The 18,677-nt window shown below is 41.7% G+C and overlaps 1 protein-coding gene across 2 annotated transcripts in view; it reads left to right on the forward strand.

Moving 5' to 3' along the window:
- Positions 1-18,677, forward strand: part of ST6GAL2 (ST6 beta-galactoside alpha-2,6-sialyltransferase 2) — a 36,274-nt gene that overhangs the window by 14,918 nt on the left and 2,679 nt on the right. The window contains exons 4-6 of one of the 2 annotated variants that reach the window (XR_006679459.1): positions 1,632-1,806; positions 9,976-10,087; positions 10,776-10,855. Coding sequence is in view for 1 of the 2 variants with exons in the window: in XM_004704326.2 (XP_004704383.1) it covers positions 1,632-1,806 (175 nt within the window). In the remaining variant the exon portion in view is untranslated. Of the gene's footprint in view, positions 1-1,631; positions 1,807-9,975; positions 10,088-10,775; positions 10,856-18,677 lie in introns of those variants that run through there. The other variant, XM_004704326.2, reaches the window with a different exon arrangement.

The raw sequence follows: 18,677 nt of genomic DNA on the forward strand, positions 1-18,677 counted from the left end.
AAAATGAGGAGCTGATACCAAGGGCTCAAGTAGAAAGCAAATGTTTTGAGAATGATGATGGCAACATATGTACACATGTGCTTGACACGATGGATGGATGGATGGATGGATGGATGGATGGATGGATGGATGGTAATAAGAGTTGTACAAGCCCCCAATAAAATGATTTAAAAAAGAAATTAAAAAATAAAATAATAGCCTGTCTGTAGGAGAACAAGGAGCTGGCTTCTTTTTGGCGGAAGCCAGCAGACTAGTTTTTAGATGGAGGGTGTGAATGAGGGATGATAGCAAACTCTCAGCCGCTCAATTGAATGTTTTGTCTTGGCCTCGGGAGAACGGCCCTTTCTTAAGGTGAATGTGAGATGGCACAAGTTGGCTCCTCATAAGAAGTCAATAGCTAAGAAAGTTGCCCACAGTAAAAAGGGTTCTTCAGGAAGAAGAGGGTGTGGAGCTCCCAGCACCTTGAGAATGAGGCTGGACATTTACCTACCACATGCCTAACTGGCCCTCAACCAGGGGTGTGCATCAAAATCACCTGAACAGCCATCGCCAAACTGGATTTGGCATGGGCCTATTTTAAAGCCACGAAACCCGCTCCCTTATGGAGTATGTCTTGGAACCGTATGCTGTGTAAGCCGTGGCATCTCTCTGAAGGGAGCAGCGTTAAGCTTCTCCCTCACAGGCCTTCTCCAAATCCCCTTTCCTCTGAGGATTGACTTTTTCTTTTTCCAAACCCACCTGAGTGTGCTGGAAGTTACATACACTAACTCTAAGCATACCTTTTGGTGAGTTTTGCTAAATTTATACCCTCAAGCATCTACTACCACAGCAAGATGTGGATTATTTCCACCATCCCCCAAAGGCCCATTTTCCCATCTCCAAATCCATATGTGGCAACAATATGTTTCTGTCACTACAGATTAGAATTGGAAGACTCATTTTTAAAACCCAAAGATCCATCCTTGGGGCCAGGAAATGCCAGCCATGGAACAAATCTGACTGCTGCCTGTTTGTGTAAATAAAGTTTTATTAGAACACAAGCGTGCCCTTCCATGGCTGCTCTCACACAACACTGGCAGGGATGAACAGACACAGTATGACCCTCCCCCCCCCCACCCCAAGCTCTAAATGTTTACCATTAGACCCTTTACAGACATAGTCTGCTGACTGCTCTAACCCATCTCCCTCAGTTTACTAACGAATAAAGCATTAGAACGTCCCTGGGAAAGGGTATCATGCTGATTAAGTAGAGGGGCAACAAAAAGAGGAAGGCCCTTGACAAGATGGATTGACACAGCGGCAGCAACAGTGCGCTCCTAGGTTCAAGGGTTCAAGGGCAGGCAGCGTTTCCTTCCGTTGTACATAGGGTCACTGTGAGTCCGAAGCGACTTGACAGGCATCTAACAACCACGGGCGAGGCTCCTGGCCTCGCTCTTTCTTCTTCCTCATACCGGGCCGGTTACCGATTGCACATAACAAACGAGCCGACAGAATAGAATTGAGGAGCCCTCTTTTTCTCCATCTCCCTCCTGAGCCAATGGATTGTTTCAGCCTCTGAATCTACTTTCCCTGGTTTTTTTTGACTGTGTGTCCTCTGTGCTTGATGACGCTCTGTTTTGTTTGTACCTTAGTGGTATAAGAAGCCAGACTACAACCTGTTCACTCCATATATTCAGCATCGCCAGAGAAACCCAAACCAGCCATTTTACATTCTTCATCCTAAATTCATCTGGCAGCTCTGGGACATTATCCAGGAGAACACCAAGGAAAAGATTCAGCCTAACCCACCGTCTTCTGGTTTCATTGGTAAGTCTATCCTGAAAACTCTAATGACTATGATCCAAAGGGCAGCATTTACCCGGGGACACAGTCCAGAAGGGTTGGAAAAGAAGGGGGGATGGAAACTGGCAACACCGGGAGGAAGTGAGGTAGGTGGTGTTACTTTGTGGGGATTGCAACCCAGGATATGAAACAAAATATGTATCCATTGTTCAAGAGAAAATTGACTTTCTTGGTAAACCGTCAACCAATTCACCAATCCAAAATTTTAAATGAAAACAAACAAAAAATTCAAGTGATTGGGTGTCGGAAGGCAGGGATTGGCTTGATATTGAACAAATCGATACAGTTGCATTTGGTTGCTAACCACACAGTCCTCAGTCTGGGAGGGAGGGGTCCCGTCTGCTCCTGGGCAGATTTGCAGTCTACTTCACCTTGTACGGGTTGCTCCGAGTCCGAATCAAGGTGATGGCAATGTGTGTGTGCGTGTTGTTTATTTGTTTGTTTTATGGCGGGTGCCTCATAGTCACGTTACATCCTAAGAGCAATGAATCGTAGGCCATCTTGAAAGGAAATGAGCTTGAGTACGAAAAAGAGAACCCCCGGCCCGGTTATCGATTGCAGCATAACAAACGACCCGACAGTTTAGAGGTGTAACGCAGGACCCATCTTTCTGGGCCCCGTCATTTTATGGGTTATCAAAGGTGTTGATATGGGCAATTATCCTGTTTGGCATGACCTCAGCGGAGCCCGCTGGGTGGTATTCAGCTGTTGGGTGGAATGGCTTTACTCTCCTGCCTGCCTCTCGTCCGGGATGATGGGAAGGCCAGGCTCAGCTAGCACCACTGGCTACGTGCCTGCAGGTGGTCCCTCCACCATAGTGGTCTCAAAGTAGTTGAACTTCTTATGTGGCACCTTAGGGCTGCTTGGGAGAATATTACAGATGACTGAAATGAAAGTGACCTATTTGGTAAGACCTGCCCTTGGAAACGTGTTACAGCATCACTTAATCTCTAGTCTATTGGTCAAAGGGCAGTGACAGACCCCATCAGATTCAAGGGGAGGAAACACCGATTCTACCTTTTGCCGCTAGGCACGTCAAAAGAAATCGCAGCCTACTTGAACCCACACACTGCTATCCCCATTGTTATAAAGTGTCGGGCTGAGGAGCTGCTTTGCAGACAAAGAATACCAAAACCAAGAAACCAAACTCAATGCTATCCAGTCTCTTCTCGCTCATGGGGACTCAATAGGACAGGGTAGAATGGCCCCTTTGGGTTGCTGAGACTTTAAATCTTTACGGGAGTTGACAGCCTCATCTTTCGTTCTCCAATGGAACAGCTGGTGGGTTCGAACTACTGGCCTTGTGGTTAGCAGCTAAGTGTGTAGTTCATTACACCACCAGGGCCACTTATCAGCCATAGAACAGAGCCATAAATATGTAAGATGACTGGTAGTTGGGTTTTTGTTGGAACCAATTCTGGAGTCTACACAACTTTCTCAACCAGAGAGCCGTTAGCTCTAATCCAGAAATGGCTGTTATCCGGCAACATAATCAAACAGCCATGCGTTGATCCTCAAAGTTTGTAGTTTTTATCCCATTTTCTCTACCGGGTCTTATCTTACCCCATCATTTGTTTCATGCCTACTTTGATGTCAGTAGGACAATATCAAGGGCTAGCTTATCAAGATCTATCTCCTTGATGATTTGAAAGGCTCGGAAAAACTGGAGGATGTTCTTTTTTTTTTCCTGAAAAAAAATATTATCAAATTTCAATTTATTCACTACCCTGCACTTTACTTGGACCATAGACTGCCCCCCCCACCCCCCGCACCCACATTTAAGCAAGAACTTTCTAGAAATGACAGTGGTTTGTTTATGAACATAGGCATACAGTTTTCCATAGTGAAGGCTTGCAAGAGTGGGGAGTGGACTTCAAGTGTTGGAACAGCCTGGACTGTATTACGTAGGAAGGGTTTAGAAGAGGAGTCTGCCTGTCATTCTCCCGAGCACGGCTTTTCTCTTTTCCCCCTTGAAAGTCATGCCTTTGACATTTTTTGTTTCCAAATCACCCTTTTGACATCCTAACTCTGTCTCTACTATAATTTAGTAGGATCCTGTTGATTTAGGAAAGAAAGTATTATTTAATTTGTCAGCAAAGAGTAAACAGGGCAGACTCGTACTTTAAAAGTATAATAGAATGTGGCAGAAATTTAATAAAGTATTTTTCATATCATTGCTTTCTCTTGAGTTCAGGTGGCTGATATTTGATTAGAACAAAGCTTTAAAACACAGTGGGATGGGAGGTCAGGTATACTGATAATCTACATAGTTTGAAAAATGCAACATAAATCATTAGCCAATCCAAAAACTCATTGCCATGAAGTTGATTTCCAATTCATAGTGACCGTTTAGGACCAAATAGTGCTGATTAATAGCATTTCCAAAATGGTAAATCTGTATGGGAGCAGACAGCTCCATGTCCAATGCTTAACCCAATGTGCCACCAGGAGTTAAGTAATCATGACTTTAGAAAATTACTCATCCACTTGGGGTCGCAGTGAGTCAGTGTTGACTCAACAGGGTTAGTTTAGTGATTGTGAAGTAATAGCTCATTGTGGCTTTGATTTGCATTTCCATTAGGAATCATGATAGTAAACCTCTTTTTATGGTTGTGATTTACACGAAGGTATACAGAACAAACTGCTTTTTCATCAATAATTCACACACATTTTGTTTTGTAACATTGATTACAACACCCACAATGTAACAACATTCTTCCCACTTCTTCCTGTGTATACCATTTCCCTTCATCCTTCTGAGTTTTATCCCTCGGCTAAGGCTGCTCTTTTGAACGTGTATTGGTGATTGCTCTAAGGAGTGAGTACAGGCCTTTCTATCATTTGAGCAAAAGTTAAGCTGTGCATGCGGACAAGGGTGTGTATGTGTGTGTGGTGGGGGGCTGAGGGGGGGTGTCAAAGCACCATAGTTTGGGGAGTTCCATAAATCCCTATCAGACCAGTATGCCTGATCTTTCTCAGGATTTTGCGTTTCTTCCACGTCGCTCTCCCACACCCCTCTGTTCTTCCTGTTGTGATCCTGTCTGGAGGAGGTCAGCAGTGGTAGCTGGGCACCATCTAGTTCTTCTGGTCTCAGGTCATGGAAGTTGAGGTTCTCGTGGCCCATTAGTCCTTTGAACAAATCGTTTCCTTGTCTCGATTTTCTTAGGTCTTCTTTGCTCTGGACAGGGTGAGACCAATAGTTGCCTCTTACATAGCCCCTCACAAGTTGTTAAGCCCCCAAGGTGAATATCTTTTCATGTACTTATCAACAGTTCATATATTTTCTGAGGTGAAATGTATATTAATGTCCTTTGCTTACTGTGTTATTGGGCTGTGTGTTAGGCTGGGTTGTCTAGAGAAACCAAACCAGTGACTCAACTGTGTGTAAGAAAGAGCAGGAAGTCATCTTGCATTGAGCAGTCATCTCCGCCCAGTCCAATTTAAATCCCTGAGTGTGATGCTATCCAGAGTCCTCCTTAGACTCACATAGCTGCATGCCAGTGATGGAGAAAGGTGAAGAAGGAGGATGGACGGTCACAGGCCAGTGGGTACAGTCGGATGGATCCAAGGTCAGGGGAAATATGGTGGGACACCGACAGCCCTCAGGATCAGGTGGCCTACATGGTACTGCCCCTGGAGACACATGGAGTCCCAATAAGCAGGATGGCAAAGAAGGCAGAGAGAGGGGGAGAAGCTCCTAGTTTCTCCCAGAGAAGTAGGCCACCCCCCTAAGGCAGCATCAGGCTGTGGTTGCTTGACAGGTTGGACTCCACCCTCCACTTTCCTATAAATTCAAGTTGACAAAATCTAAATAAATCGGACTGTTCTGGAGTGGTCAGAGTTATTGATATAGTACAGATACCAAATATGTTCTCCCATTCTGTAGGAATCCCTTCACTTTCTTACTTAAGTCCTTTGATGCACATGTTTTATAATTTCAATGAAGTCAAAATAGTTTCTTGTTGTCCCTGCTTTGGGGGTCAGTGCTAAGAATCCATTGTCAGAAACAAGGTTTGAAGCATTTTCTACTAAGAGCCTTATGATTCTAGATCTCACATGTCTGTTATTTTAATTTTTAGTTCATCTCTTCGTCCAGCTTCATCCCTTTGCATTGTGGAAATTCAATTGTCCCAACAGTATTGACTGCAAATGCAGTCTTTCCTCATTGGATGGATTTCCCACATGGTTTTGCTGGGGGGAAAAAATCATGCTGCATATATGCAACTTCCTTTTATAACTATTTCTTGAGAATTTGGAAATTTCAGAGCCTGGTGCTGGCCTTTAACTCTTAATTTACATAATGAAGGAAGATTGGAACTTAATGTGATAGCAGGATTGTATAAGATGGGTTTAAGCTGAATTACACCCTGTGACTTCCTAGCATTCTGACTCTGAGCGAGTCACTCAATGCACTGAGCCTCAGGACGCTCAGATGAGAAACGGGAAAGAATAAACCTAAGGATGACATTGCTGGCTAACGTTTATTACTCTTTTCTAGCACTGTGCTGCCCTCTGTAGTAGCTGGAAGCCACAATAAAAAAACAATAGCAAACTGCTATCAAGTTGATGCTGACTCATAGTGACCCTAGACATAAATTCCGAGACTGCAGATCTTCATGGGAGCAGACAGCCTCCTCTTCCTCCCATGAAGTAGCTGGTGGGTTTGAGCAGCCAACCTTGAAGTTAGCAGCCCAACACAGCCATCTGTACATTTACTTAAGTGTCGGTTCATTAGAATTAAGTAAGTAAAATTTCAGTTCCTCGGTTACATAAACCACAACTTAACTTCCCAGGGAACCTTTCCTTCATCGCTGAAAGCTGTATGGGACAGTATATGTTGCTAAAGATGGGAAAGAGCAAGTGACTAAGCCATCATTAAGGTCCTACTGGATAGGCTATTTTCTGTGGGGGACAAGACCTATGCAGTAAAGGACACAGCCTAGCATTATGGAATTGGTTTTGCTGATCTTCCGCAAGCAAGATGGAACCTTGGTAGCTCTGCTCAGCAGAGCCTACAGCATCCTTCGTATATCCCTTCGATGCTGTTGTAATCCTTTTACACATTTTCTTTGATCTTTCTTAGAAATATACTGAATCAGAGTCTGTTTTTTAATTTAACGGACATTCATAACTATCAGTGAAATTATGTCACCCACATCACAGGCTATCTGCCATAAGAATATTTTTTTAAATCAATGAGTATCTTTCCCCCTATAATCAGAAAGTGTTCACCAAATGCCCTCTCTGTGATCTGAAGTGATGCTGGAAACATATCGAATTTTTGTCTAACCGCCTCATCATTTCCAAATACTCTAACATCCACTGTCAGTTCGTGAACAAACAAACCCATCCTAGAGCTGTTGGGCTAGATTAGGATGTATCAGTTTGCACAGTAGAGTGTTCTGCCCCGAGTCAATGGACAGACAGGATGGTTCTCTTTGGGGAAGAGCATCCTGGGGTTTCCTTGGCATTCTACTTTCTCAAGCAGCATAAGGCTCCACTTGGATCTGAAATAGTACATCCTGATTGATGATTGCTTATCCTTGTATAGAAATGTCTCAGATTTGGTTACCTATTACAATTCCCATCCCTTGACTACGTTTAGAGGGGACTCACTGGAGTCTTAATCCATGTGGGGACCCTGCAAATGGATTTGGGGCCTCCACTCTCATCCATAGTCTTCTGCAAACTGGTGGTTCACAATTTAAGCTCTTAAGTGATGGTAATGCTGCTGGTCCTGAGATCATACATACATACCGCTTTTAAGAATCGTAAAGTTGGAGGAAACTTATGAAATCTTGTCTACAGGCTTTCTATTGATAGATGTGGTATCAAGAGGGACTATTCATTTGACTTAGAGAACACAGGGTTTTATAATTATTATTAACACTGTACTTTCCTTCAATTCCTAATTTCTTATCATATTTAAACCCAGGTAGCATAGTTATTTATATTTGTGTTCAATTAAAATAATATACCTTCTTAAATATTATTTATATCTGTAATTTGAGATTCAGTAGCCTTAAATCCTATATTTTAACTCTGCTACATTTTCAACTATAAATTATTCTTTTTTACTTTAAAGACAAAATTAGAAAATTTACTCCAAGAATCCCTCATGGACTTATTTTTATGTCTGTAAAACTTAATGTAAAAGGACATACATAAGAGCTGATTATAAACGGACTTATAACACATGGATTATTTTCTGTTTCTTTCATGTTGGGACCCATCTTTTTGTATGTACTTCTTAGTGAGATAGGAATATGGGAACTAATAATAATAATAAAGACCCAACTATAATTGATTCCAAGGAGCCCTGGTGGCATAGTGGTTCTGTGTTAGGCTGCTAACTTCAAGGTCAGTAGTTTGAAACCACCAGTTGTTCCATGGGAGAAAGACCAGGCTTTCTACTCCTGGATAGAATTACAGTTGGAATCTCTCAGGGGCAGTTCTACCCTGTCCTACATAGGGTTGCTGTGAGTCAGAATCAACTTGATGGGTGTGAATTTGGTTTGAGTGTGAGTACTGATTTTGGTAAGCATTCCTCTCAGTAACATTCAGACAGATAATTCAGTTAACATCTTCCATCCAGGCAACATAGCATCTTTTGTGCACCTTCATTAGCAACCCTTAGCCCACAACAACAGTCCCTGTGGAGATACATACCATACGTGATCTCACGTTGCTGGGTTGGGAGCGATGGTAGGCTTGTGTGCATGTGTTTGTGTGTGTCCCATCCATCTGCATTTTCCTGGGAAAAGAGAGCAATCAATGTTGAAGGGAAGAAGAGTCTGGAAGCAGTGTCAGTTCCGTGTACCAGACTGGGGGGTCTTTAACGAGAGAGCGAGCCCGGAGCTAGTTCTGCTTCAGAGCGGTCTTTGTTACAGAACTGTCCCTGCAGGCAGGCTGCGCTTTCTCCTCCATCAGTAGTATTTATATAGTCACATTTCCCAGAGGCCGTGTCTTTTCCTTTCTTTGCTTTTTTAAATTAAAAGATCATTTTATTGGGGGCTCTTACAGCTTTTATAACCATCCATACATCAATTGTATCAAGCATATTTGTACATATGTTACCATCATTATTTTTTAAATGTTTATTTTCTATTGTTCCTTTAATATCAGCTCCTCTTCTCCTCCCCCCGCCCCCGTGACCCCTTGATAAATTATAAATTATTATTATTTTCATACCTTACAGCTTGCCCCATGGTTTTTGTTATTTGTCCCCTGGGGTGGGGTGGGGTTATCTGTCAATCATTGCAATCATGCCCCTCTTCCTCCCCACCTCTCCCCACCTTCCCCCTATCGACATTTTCCTTTGGGCAAGATGTCTTTGTGAAAGCAGATTAGGACAGAAGTAATTAGTTGGAAACTACACATATTATTTGTTAAATTGTCAAATAATGAGGGCTTTTCTTTATGCTTACAGAGCAGGAACAATAAGTTGTACAGTGTGAGGAACAGACTGACCGCACACATTGAAGAAGCAAAATCTAAGAACCTTTTCATCCAAACTCACTTTTTTGTTGGAATAGCATCTTACTTTAGAAGTTTGAAATCCACATAATAGGATGTATCCAAGCTAATAATTTTTTATGCTATATTTGTAGTAAAACTGGAATGTACCTATGAAAAATTATACTGATACTGGGTATACTTTATATTCAAGGAATTAAAGTAAGCCTTAATTATAAGCTTCCTTTAATATGCAGAAGATACTTTAAAATTCTACAGTCTAAAGTGTATACTGAATTTTGTTCTCTCAAATGTCTAAACAAATATTTTAGAATCATTTTTTTCTATTTTTAAACATTCAATTAATATTATCAGGAAACCCTACCTATCAAATTATTTTGAAGGATCATTACCAATGAGGTGAATGTTTACCATAAGTAAGCATTAAATCCTTAACTCAGTATTTCACATTAAGCACTGAAAATTGTTTTTTAGGATCTTTTTGAGTAACTGTGAAAATGTCTCTTGGTCTTGTGTAATAAGGTCATGATAGGAAACTAATGAAGACTTGGCTAATATTTTTAATCTTACTTTACTAATATATTTAAATCAGATGAGTTTATAGATGTCTATAGTGTTACAGATATTGATCCAATATGCTTACATTTCTTTTCTAAGTTGAAATGTTCACCAATCTGAATGGAAGAAAGTGATTCTGCCCTGCTTTGTTAGACTTTTCTTTGCAACGGTTTGGAAGAGTACCCTAGAATTTTGCAGTCTTTATAAAAAGGTAAAAAATGAAATTTTATGTGAAATGTTTAAAACATTATTATAACTGCTAAATAGCTCCTTTTCCCTCGTATCATTATCTGAATTTTCCTTTTATGGGTTCCCGTCCACATTTTCTGTTGCTGATGTGTGGTTGACTCAATTCCTCCTCACAGCAACCTGTTGGAGAGAGTAGAAGTGTCCACGGAGGTTTGCTGGGCTCTCATCTTCAGGGGGACAAATCACCCCTTTGCTCCCAGAGGGAAGCTAGTGCATTCCAATGGCCAGCCTTTCAATGAGCAGCCAGGAGGCTTCCCCACTGCACCACCAGGGGGCCTTCTTCCACAGTCAGGCCGGCTTATTACTCTGATTGTCAAGTCTACTTTCCGCATTGAATGCCGCTGGCACCCATCACATTGTACCTCCATGGGAACAGCCCAGCAGAGGCTCTGTAGGGCACTAATTCTCACTCTCATGGATGTAAACACAATATTAATGTTGAAGATTAACAAAAATGGAGAGGAAATCCAGTGTCTTCTCTATCTGTATAGTGGTGAAGGTGGTGCCACCCCTTGGGCAGGTTGAAAATGGAGACTAAGGGGTGGTGACCTGTTCCCGTCGTGAAGCAGGTAGGAGATGGCAGAATCCAAACGACAAACGAAGGGAGCTTCAGTCTTGGGTTCACATGAATCATTCAAGTTCTTTTACAGGCTGAGAGGATCTTATCTTTCTGGTGCACTGAAGTAGTTCCTTCAAAGCCCTTTCCCTGTGAATCCATCACTGCTAGGAGAAAAGGTGGCTGCCACACCACCGTCAGCTGGAAACGTTCTGCTGTCCCCACTGTCACTCCTGGATTCCGGAGAGCCAGGAGGTTCTGATCTTGGCAGCTTCCGTCACAATTCTGAAGAAATAGATTTGCTTTTTCTTAATGTTGTTGTAATACGTATGCCCCGCTCAGTGCCGGGCATCGCCCAACAGATATACAATAAATGTTGCTGAATGAGTGGATGAGAAATTATAATGACATGAACTCTTTCCTTTGAGGTAACTTGTCTCACCAACAGAAGGGTGCTAACCCTCCTCCTTTGTCACTTTATGTGTGAATTGTAGCGAAGGTGTTCGGCTCCACAAAGACGAGAATTCAATATTGCCTCAACTCCTTACCTAGATGTGTAAGCTTGAGCAAGTTTGTAACATTTCTGAACCCAGGTTCCATCTGTAAATGAAGACCGTAATAGTGTCTTCATCCTTGAGTGAGACAGTTAAATTAGGAACCCTGCACAATAACCAATATTAAACACTTACTATTATGTGACATGCCTTATCTAAAATTTATGCTAGATCACATAGGACTTTTTTCCCAAATGGAAGAAGGCCATTCTTGGACTAAGATAGTGTTCTTTGATATGCTGAGGCCATAAAATTAGAAGGCAGGCATATCATACATATTTCTTTAGTGACTGGACATTTAGGTTGCTTTATATTATCTGGTATCATGTTGTTGAGTCATTAATATGTACTAATATGCACTGTTATAAATTCTGTATTTGCATGTACAGAGTTTTCTTTAACTATTTTGTTAAGATAATTTCTCAAGAATATTAGTGCTGGAGCAGAGGAAACACCATATTAATAATTGTTGCTAAATGCTGATAAACTGCTTTGCCAAGGATAATCTAATTGAATTTCCAATTAGAGTTCATATTTGTTCTTACATTGCATGGAGAAAGGTGTATGAGTAGATATCACGGAGATGTCCTATCCCCTTTTCCAGACATGCAATAAAAGAGCTGTCTGCCTATTGGAGTGTGTATATATATTTGAAATTGAAAGGATCTAGCAGGGATCAAGGTCATTTAGATGTTCCCCAAGGGCTCATTTCTTGGCCAACAATTTTTTTTTTCATTTTATTGGGTTCCTTACCCTATTGGGTAGTTATTTCTTGTTCTTTCTTTCACCCCAAGTTGGATATTATTGGATACTATGAGGTCATTTTAATTGTATCATAGCCTGGCTGGGGACAAGGAATGATGTCTTTAGAGTCCCAGGGCTTATGGTGTCTCTCTTAAAGGCAAATCAGTTTGTGAAAGAGGAACACCCTCACTTGGAGCCAAGAAATAGGCTTGCATCAATGTCCCCAACGCTCAGAAGCACATCAAGGCAAGACCAGGAGCTGCTAGCTTGCATAGCCAGAAGCCCACAGCCTGAAGGTCATCAGACACACATTCTTGAATCTTTTTCATTTGAATCTTTTTAAAAAATCATTTTATTGGGTCCTCTTACAGCTCTTATCACATCCATCCATCCATCCATCCATATGTACAAGCACATCTGGTACATATGTTGGCATCATCATTTTCAAAATATTTCTTTCCTTCCCACCCCCAGCCAGTTCTGGGGCTTTGGGGCTCGGCTCAAGGGGAGTCCCTCTGGGACATGGGAGTGCAGTGAATGGTGTGACCCTTTGCTGGGCATGTCTACACAGTAGGGGATGCTGGGCCCCTCTAGGGTTTCCCGTATGGGCTCCAATAAATTTCTTCCCTTTTGCTTAAAATAAATAAAAGCAAGTTATTACTTTTCTACAAAAAAAATTTCTTTCTACTTGAGCCCGTGGTATCAGCTCATTTGCCCCCTCCCCCCTGCTTCATGAACCCTTGATAATTTATTATTTTTTTCCCCCATATCTTCCACTGACTGCTGTCTCCTTTCACCCATTTTTCTGTTGTCTGTCCCCCTGAGAGGGGGCTGTATGCAGATCATTGTGATCGGGTCCCCCTTCCTCCCCCACCTTCCACTTCCCCTCCTGATGTCGCTGCTCTCATTATAGGTTCCTGAGGGGTCTGTCTGTCCTGGAGCCCCTGTCGTGAGCTCTTATCTGTCCCTGTGGACATGCTCTGCAGGCCCACATTCTTCTGGACAAGGGTTAAGTCCAATGTCAGTATAAAGACAGACCTCATTCATAATACAAACTCGGTGATCTTTGTTATTGGACAGACCATACCATTTCCTTCCCCTTTTTAAAGGCAAGCACTTTTATAATAATGTTATAAGTACTATTTCTGGAATTCATAGGTGCAAACACTATAATCTTGGGCATATTTAATATATGCATAAGCATTATATGCTTAAAAGCAAATCATAACTTTCCTTTCCATTTTATATTGCATTTTGGAATATCATGTTCCAATATATCTTCCAAACTCAAAACATTAATACAAAATAATAAGCTTCTTAATAACCATATTTGTGACTATGTAAAATGCATTATAATTATGTTGAATAGTAACAGCTTTTTGTATTCCCCTGTAAATAATGAATCTTGGATATGTGCTGCAACAAAATACATAAAATAAGTTAAAACCTGTCCTTCTTGTGACATGCTGTTATTGTATGGTTATATTTAATTTGGCAAATGCTTCTTTTGTTACCATCTTATCACATCAAGCTCAAACCACTTTTTAGTGTACAAAAAAATTCTGGGAATGCTCAGAAAATGCTCTGAAAAACTCAGTTTTGCTCTTTAAGGAATCTTAGATGCAGCTATCAGATTTTTGCATTTTATGTTTAAGTTTCTAGAGAAAACAAAATAATTACTAGATTCTGTTAGATTAGCATATTCAATAAATTTAGCCTTTCATCCCTACTACTTGTTTAGCAAAATATTTGCAATGTTATCATTTTTGGGTCATAATAACACTTAAAGAAAAATGCAAAATCATTAAGAATAATAGAATCTTCTCCTGAATAAAGATAATCTTTCATAAAATGAAAAAATAATAGTTCTGAATATTATGCGAGTCATAGAAAAAATAGTGTCTTAGAATATTTCTAGTAAACACATGTAATAAAATATGTGAAATAAGTCGGGAATTTCTGAGAATGACCAATAGTCTCAGTAGAGTTGTTAGAATTAATGTTAATAGGGGAAACACAATTCAAATAAAATTTATCATATCTGAACATAAGCTAAAGTTTCCTTTTTATCCAGGTTTTGGCACAAATAAGTGTCCATACTGCTTGTTATGCTGAGCTACATAAAATGACATTTAATTAAGTTCAGGCAGATAACTTTTAATTGGTTTGATAATTACATTGCATTGTACAGTACTTAAAAACATGCATTTTGGCAAACGAATGCCTCATGAATCATGAAAAATGTCTGAAAAATATTAATACCTTTCCCCCACCTTCAAATGAATGCCTTGTATGGACTCATTTTTAAAACTGGCCAAGTAGGAAAGTTAACATTAATTGAATTCTATTTATAGATTTTAAACAGCCGATTGCAGGCCCATTTGTTTGACTTGGGAAAATGCACTTAAAAACTTCTAAACATTCATCCGCCTCTTAAAAAGTCATGCTTGGTGCTGAAAACAGTAAAATTTTTATTACTGATGAAAGCAGTTGAGTTTGGGGCGCCCACAAACAAAATGACTTAGCATAAAAGTCCTTTAAGTGATTTTTTTAAAAAAATTCTGTATGGAATAGCATAGTTTTAGATGATTTATCATCTTCTTGTTTTTTTAAAAGTAATCCTGAGCAGACATGAAAAAGAGAAATGAAAATAACAGTTTTAGCATAAACAGATGTGAATGCCCCCGTTCTTCGAACATGACGCAATGATTACATGTTAATGTGAATCTTTGAATGCGTTTACTTACGGTACCTCTGTAGGAAAGAAGTAACGTAGCAACCTGCCAGCTTAATCTTAGGCCTGTTTGCATGGTTGGGTCTTGGCTGGTATCTGGGAACTTGGATTTGGGGAGGCTCCCTACCCCTCTGCCCAATCAGAGTGGCTCTTACACTGTTTACTCAGCAGCATGCTCTGTATGAACCAGGAACCTTGGATGTTGGTACATGCAAGCCGGGGTAGGCTGCCTGCGTGACCACCCTCCAATGATGGGTGTTGGTTCTCTAGTGAGTGTCCCTGATTGGTAACACGGCACACATGTCACAGGGGAAATTAAACATGTGTGACTCCACTGCAAGAGCACCCAGCAAGCTTGTGCCTGGCTTTCCGTGATCTCTACATACGTTTCTCTTGGCTTATGTTGGTTTTTGGTTCTCTTGCCATAATAACTCATTGTCATCAGTCCAACTGTACGTGGAGTCCCTAGTGACTCCTTCGTTTGGAATGGTTGAGCTTGAGGGTTGTCTTGTGGCCCTGTCAACACAGTAGGCAGACTGCCCTGTCAGTGATAAGTCCAATCACCTCTGGGAACCACGTGTTGCTTTTGACCTCCCTTGTGCCTGACACATTCCACATCACAGCCCCTCCCAGAGAGGCTGGTATCAGAGCTGAAATGTTTTTCTCAGGATGTACTTAGATCCACTGTGCTACAATTGTAGGTCACAGACTTGCGTCCCCCTTTCTCCTTCAGAAACAAGCTCTTTGTTTTGCTTCTCCTTGGGAGTTGCTGTTGGGTTGCTTCCTCCCCAGTGTGACCCCACGTGTGCAGAGTAGACTGTGCCACAGAGTGTCCATGGCGTTGACCTTTCTGCAGCAGATCGCCAGATTGTCTTTGAAGCCACAATTGGCTGGGTTCGAATCTCCGATCTTTGGTCTAGAAGTTGAGTTCCTTAATTTACTGTAATTTAGTTTTGATTTGGTCCTTTGAAAGAAACTTCTTCTGTGCACCCAGGGATGAGCACTCCCTCCAGGCTAATAAATGCTGCCTGTAATTCAGAGGCCTCCAGCCGTATGTTGGCAACTCAGACTTTTTCTCATCCTTCCTCAGCTCTGCCTTACTGCAATCGCTGCTTCCCAGACCACCCTACCCCATAACACCCATCAGCTGACCTGCACCCAAGCTCCCACATACCTCTTGACAATGACATCGACCTCATTATACTCACTACAAACCTTGAGAAAGAATTCATTTTCAAGTTCTGTGTATTGCGGATAACTCTGGGAAACTGAAATGTAGACGTAATCACTGAAAAATAATGATTTTGCATATCCAATGGGTGATAGTTGGAATCAAAGACCCCATTGCCCTTGAGTTTGTTCTGATGTGTAGGGACTCTTTAGGACAGGGTAGAGCTGCACGATGGAGGTCCTAAACCTATAAGCCTGATCTTTCACTCCTGCGATCTCTGGTGGGATGGAGCTGCGGACCAGGTGGTGAGCAGCCGAAAGCTGAGCCAGGTGTATTACCAGGTCTCCTTAAGAAAATTAGAAATCAAAGTATGTATCTGGTAGTTGAATTGAACAAACTGACTGGAAAAGAAGTTTAAAATATTAAAGATATTTGTTAAAAAGTCTCTTCCTTATGGCCTGTCACTTTGCCTACCTTTCACATGTCTCCAACAAGGTGACAATGAAATTTGACCCTTTGAAGGTGTCTCCCTACTAACTTTGATGTCTGGACTGCAGCTGGCTGTCACTTAAATGTTGAGAGCAGATTCCTCAATTGCTTAAAATTTTTGTTACCGGGAAAAATGCATTCATTTGAGAATAAAATATGATGGGCAACCATTATTACTGAGCCTCCACTCAACTGGCAAAAATCAGGAGGAATTGTGCATAGCTCATTTTTGAACAAACATATCACTTTATTTCTGAAGCTCTAGACATTATCTTAAAATAAAAACTATTACCTAAGAAAATACTAAAGGTATTTATTTGATTACGGGGAAACAATCTTTTTGCCTAAACTTAAGACACACAAAAATAACTTACTATAGCTAACAAACATTCTGATTTTAAAATAACAATTTACTAGCAACAAACGATCTCTGAAATGTTTTGCAGATAAAGAATTTAGACTCAACTCTGTAACTGTTCTTTGCGAGCAGGATGACAGCAAGCACACTGAGGTCATCCACCCCTGGTTCCTCTTAAATGGATGTGAGTCATGATTAGCTGCCCAACATGGAGAGTGCCAGCTGCAGATGAGACACCGCAGACTTTTGCAGAGAAAACGTGGAAGCCTGACCAGCAGACCAATATTGGTCTGGGAACTTTGGTTAGTGGTCTACAATCAGAGTAGTATCAACCTCACTCACTTCCAGGGAGTCCGTTCTAATTGCTAATGGCCCTGTAAGACAGCATAGGACTGTATGTATCTCTGCGTTGCTGAGCCTCTAAAGCTGTCCAGGAGCAGACAGCCTCATCTTTCGCCCTTGAAGCAGCTGCGCCACTGACCTTGTGGGAAGCCACTCAGTGTGCAAGCCATCGCCCCAGAGCCCCTGAGACATGGAAAATATTTAGAAACTCTGACAATAAGTTAACATTGGTAGACTACCCCAACTACGTAATCATTGGTCTAGGGAACCATTAATATCATGTTGTTAAGTGTATTGGTCTGTCATGGATTGGAATTTTTTAACTAGCCCTCACCATAGATGAGCATTTAGGAATGCTTATTTGAAATTCAGATTCTGGACCCCAGCACAAACCTTAGGAATCCAATGAGGACTAGTCCCGGGAATCTACATTTTAACAATCATTCTTTTTCACGCTGAAGTTTGGGGAAGAGCCAACTGTATGACTAACGTATCTCTCTAAATATAACTGGGGTTATAAGGAGCCCTGGTGGCACATCAGGGAAGCCCTTGGCTGGTAGCAGAAGGTGTGGCAGTGCAAGCCCACAGCTCTGCAGAGACAGACTTGGTGATCACAGCCCACAAAGCCCTTTGGGGACAGTTCTCTGTCGCAGGGGGTCACTGTGAGTCAAAAATCTACTCCTTTCGCAAACCATCCACTTCCATAGCTACCGTGTAGGGACGATGAAGGTTAGTACACAACCGATGATTACGGTCCCCACACAGGACTGTAATCACAGAACTGTTCAGGATCATGGAAACACCTCAGCAATAGTCTCTAGAGCAGCGCTTCTCGACCTGTGGGTCGCGACCCCTTTGGGGGTCGACAACCCTTTCACCTGGGTTACCCGATTCATAACAGTAGCAAAATTATAGTTATAAAGTAACAAAATAATTTTGTGGTTGGGGGTCACCACCACATGAGGAAGTGTATGAAAGGGTTGTGGCCAGAGGAAGGTGGAGAACCATAGCGCTAGAGGAAGTATGGAGACTTGTGGATGCGAGGGACAGTTCCACTGCCAGTTTATTAGCATTATCCAAAAGACACCTTTGAAGTCACGTCACTGCCACCTGCAGGAAAGTTGTTGCATAGGAATAGAAGATCCAGTGATGTCTGTGATTCTATCCAGGGCCTCTCTAGGTACCGCTCCCGTGCACAGCCCACCCAGGCATATGCCGTGACCAAGGGAGGGGGGCAGTCAGTGATGGGATGGTGTTCAGGAACCAGATGAAAAATCATGGAAGCTGTCATCCACCCTTCAGAACACAATCCCTGGAAAAATACAAAACAAAAGAAAACAAAAACAAACCTGACATTTAAAGCAAACCTGAAGGATTTCTCGTGTGTTTCAAGTTTCAAGAGTGAATAAGATTGAATTGCATTGTCTCGGGACAATCACCACGTCAAGCCCTGTTTTCATAGAGAAGTCATTGTTTAACGGAGTACAACAGTTTCATTATCATCTGTGCTGGCGCCCCACGACAACAGCACTCCAGGAAGCACAGCTTCTCCTGGGTGATTTCGGGAAGAATAAGCTGGTCCTTCATGGTTCTTTCTTAGCTGC

Source organism: Echinops telfairi, unplaced genomic scaffold (genome assembly GCF_000313985.2).
Source record: "Echinops telfairi isolate 266 unplaced genomic scaffold, ASM31398v2 ScPeMD7_7467;HRSCAF=8505_1, whole genome shotgun sequence".
NCBI lineage: Eukaryota > Metazoa > Chordata > Mammalia > Afrosoricida > Tenrecidae > Echinops > Echinops telfairi.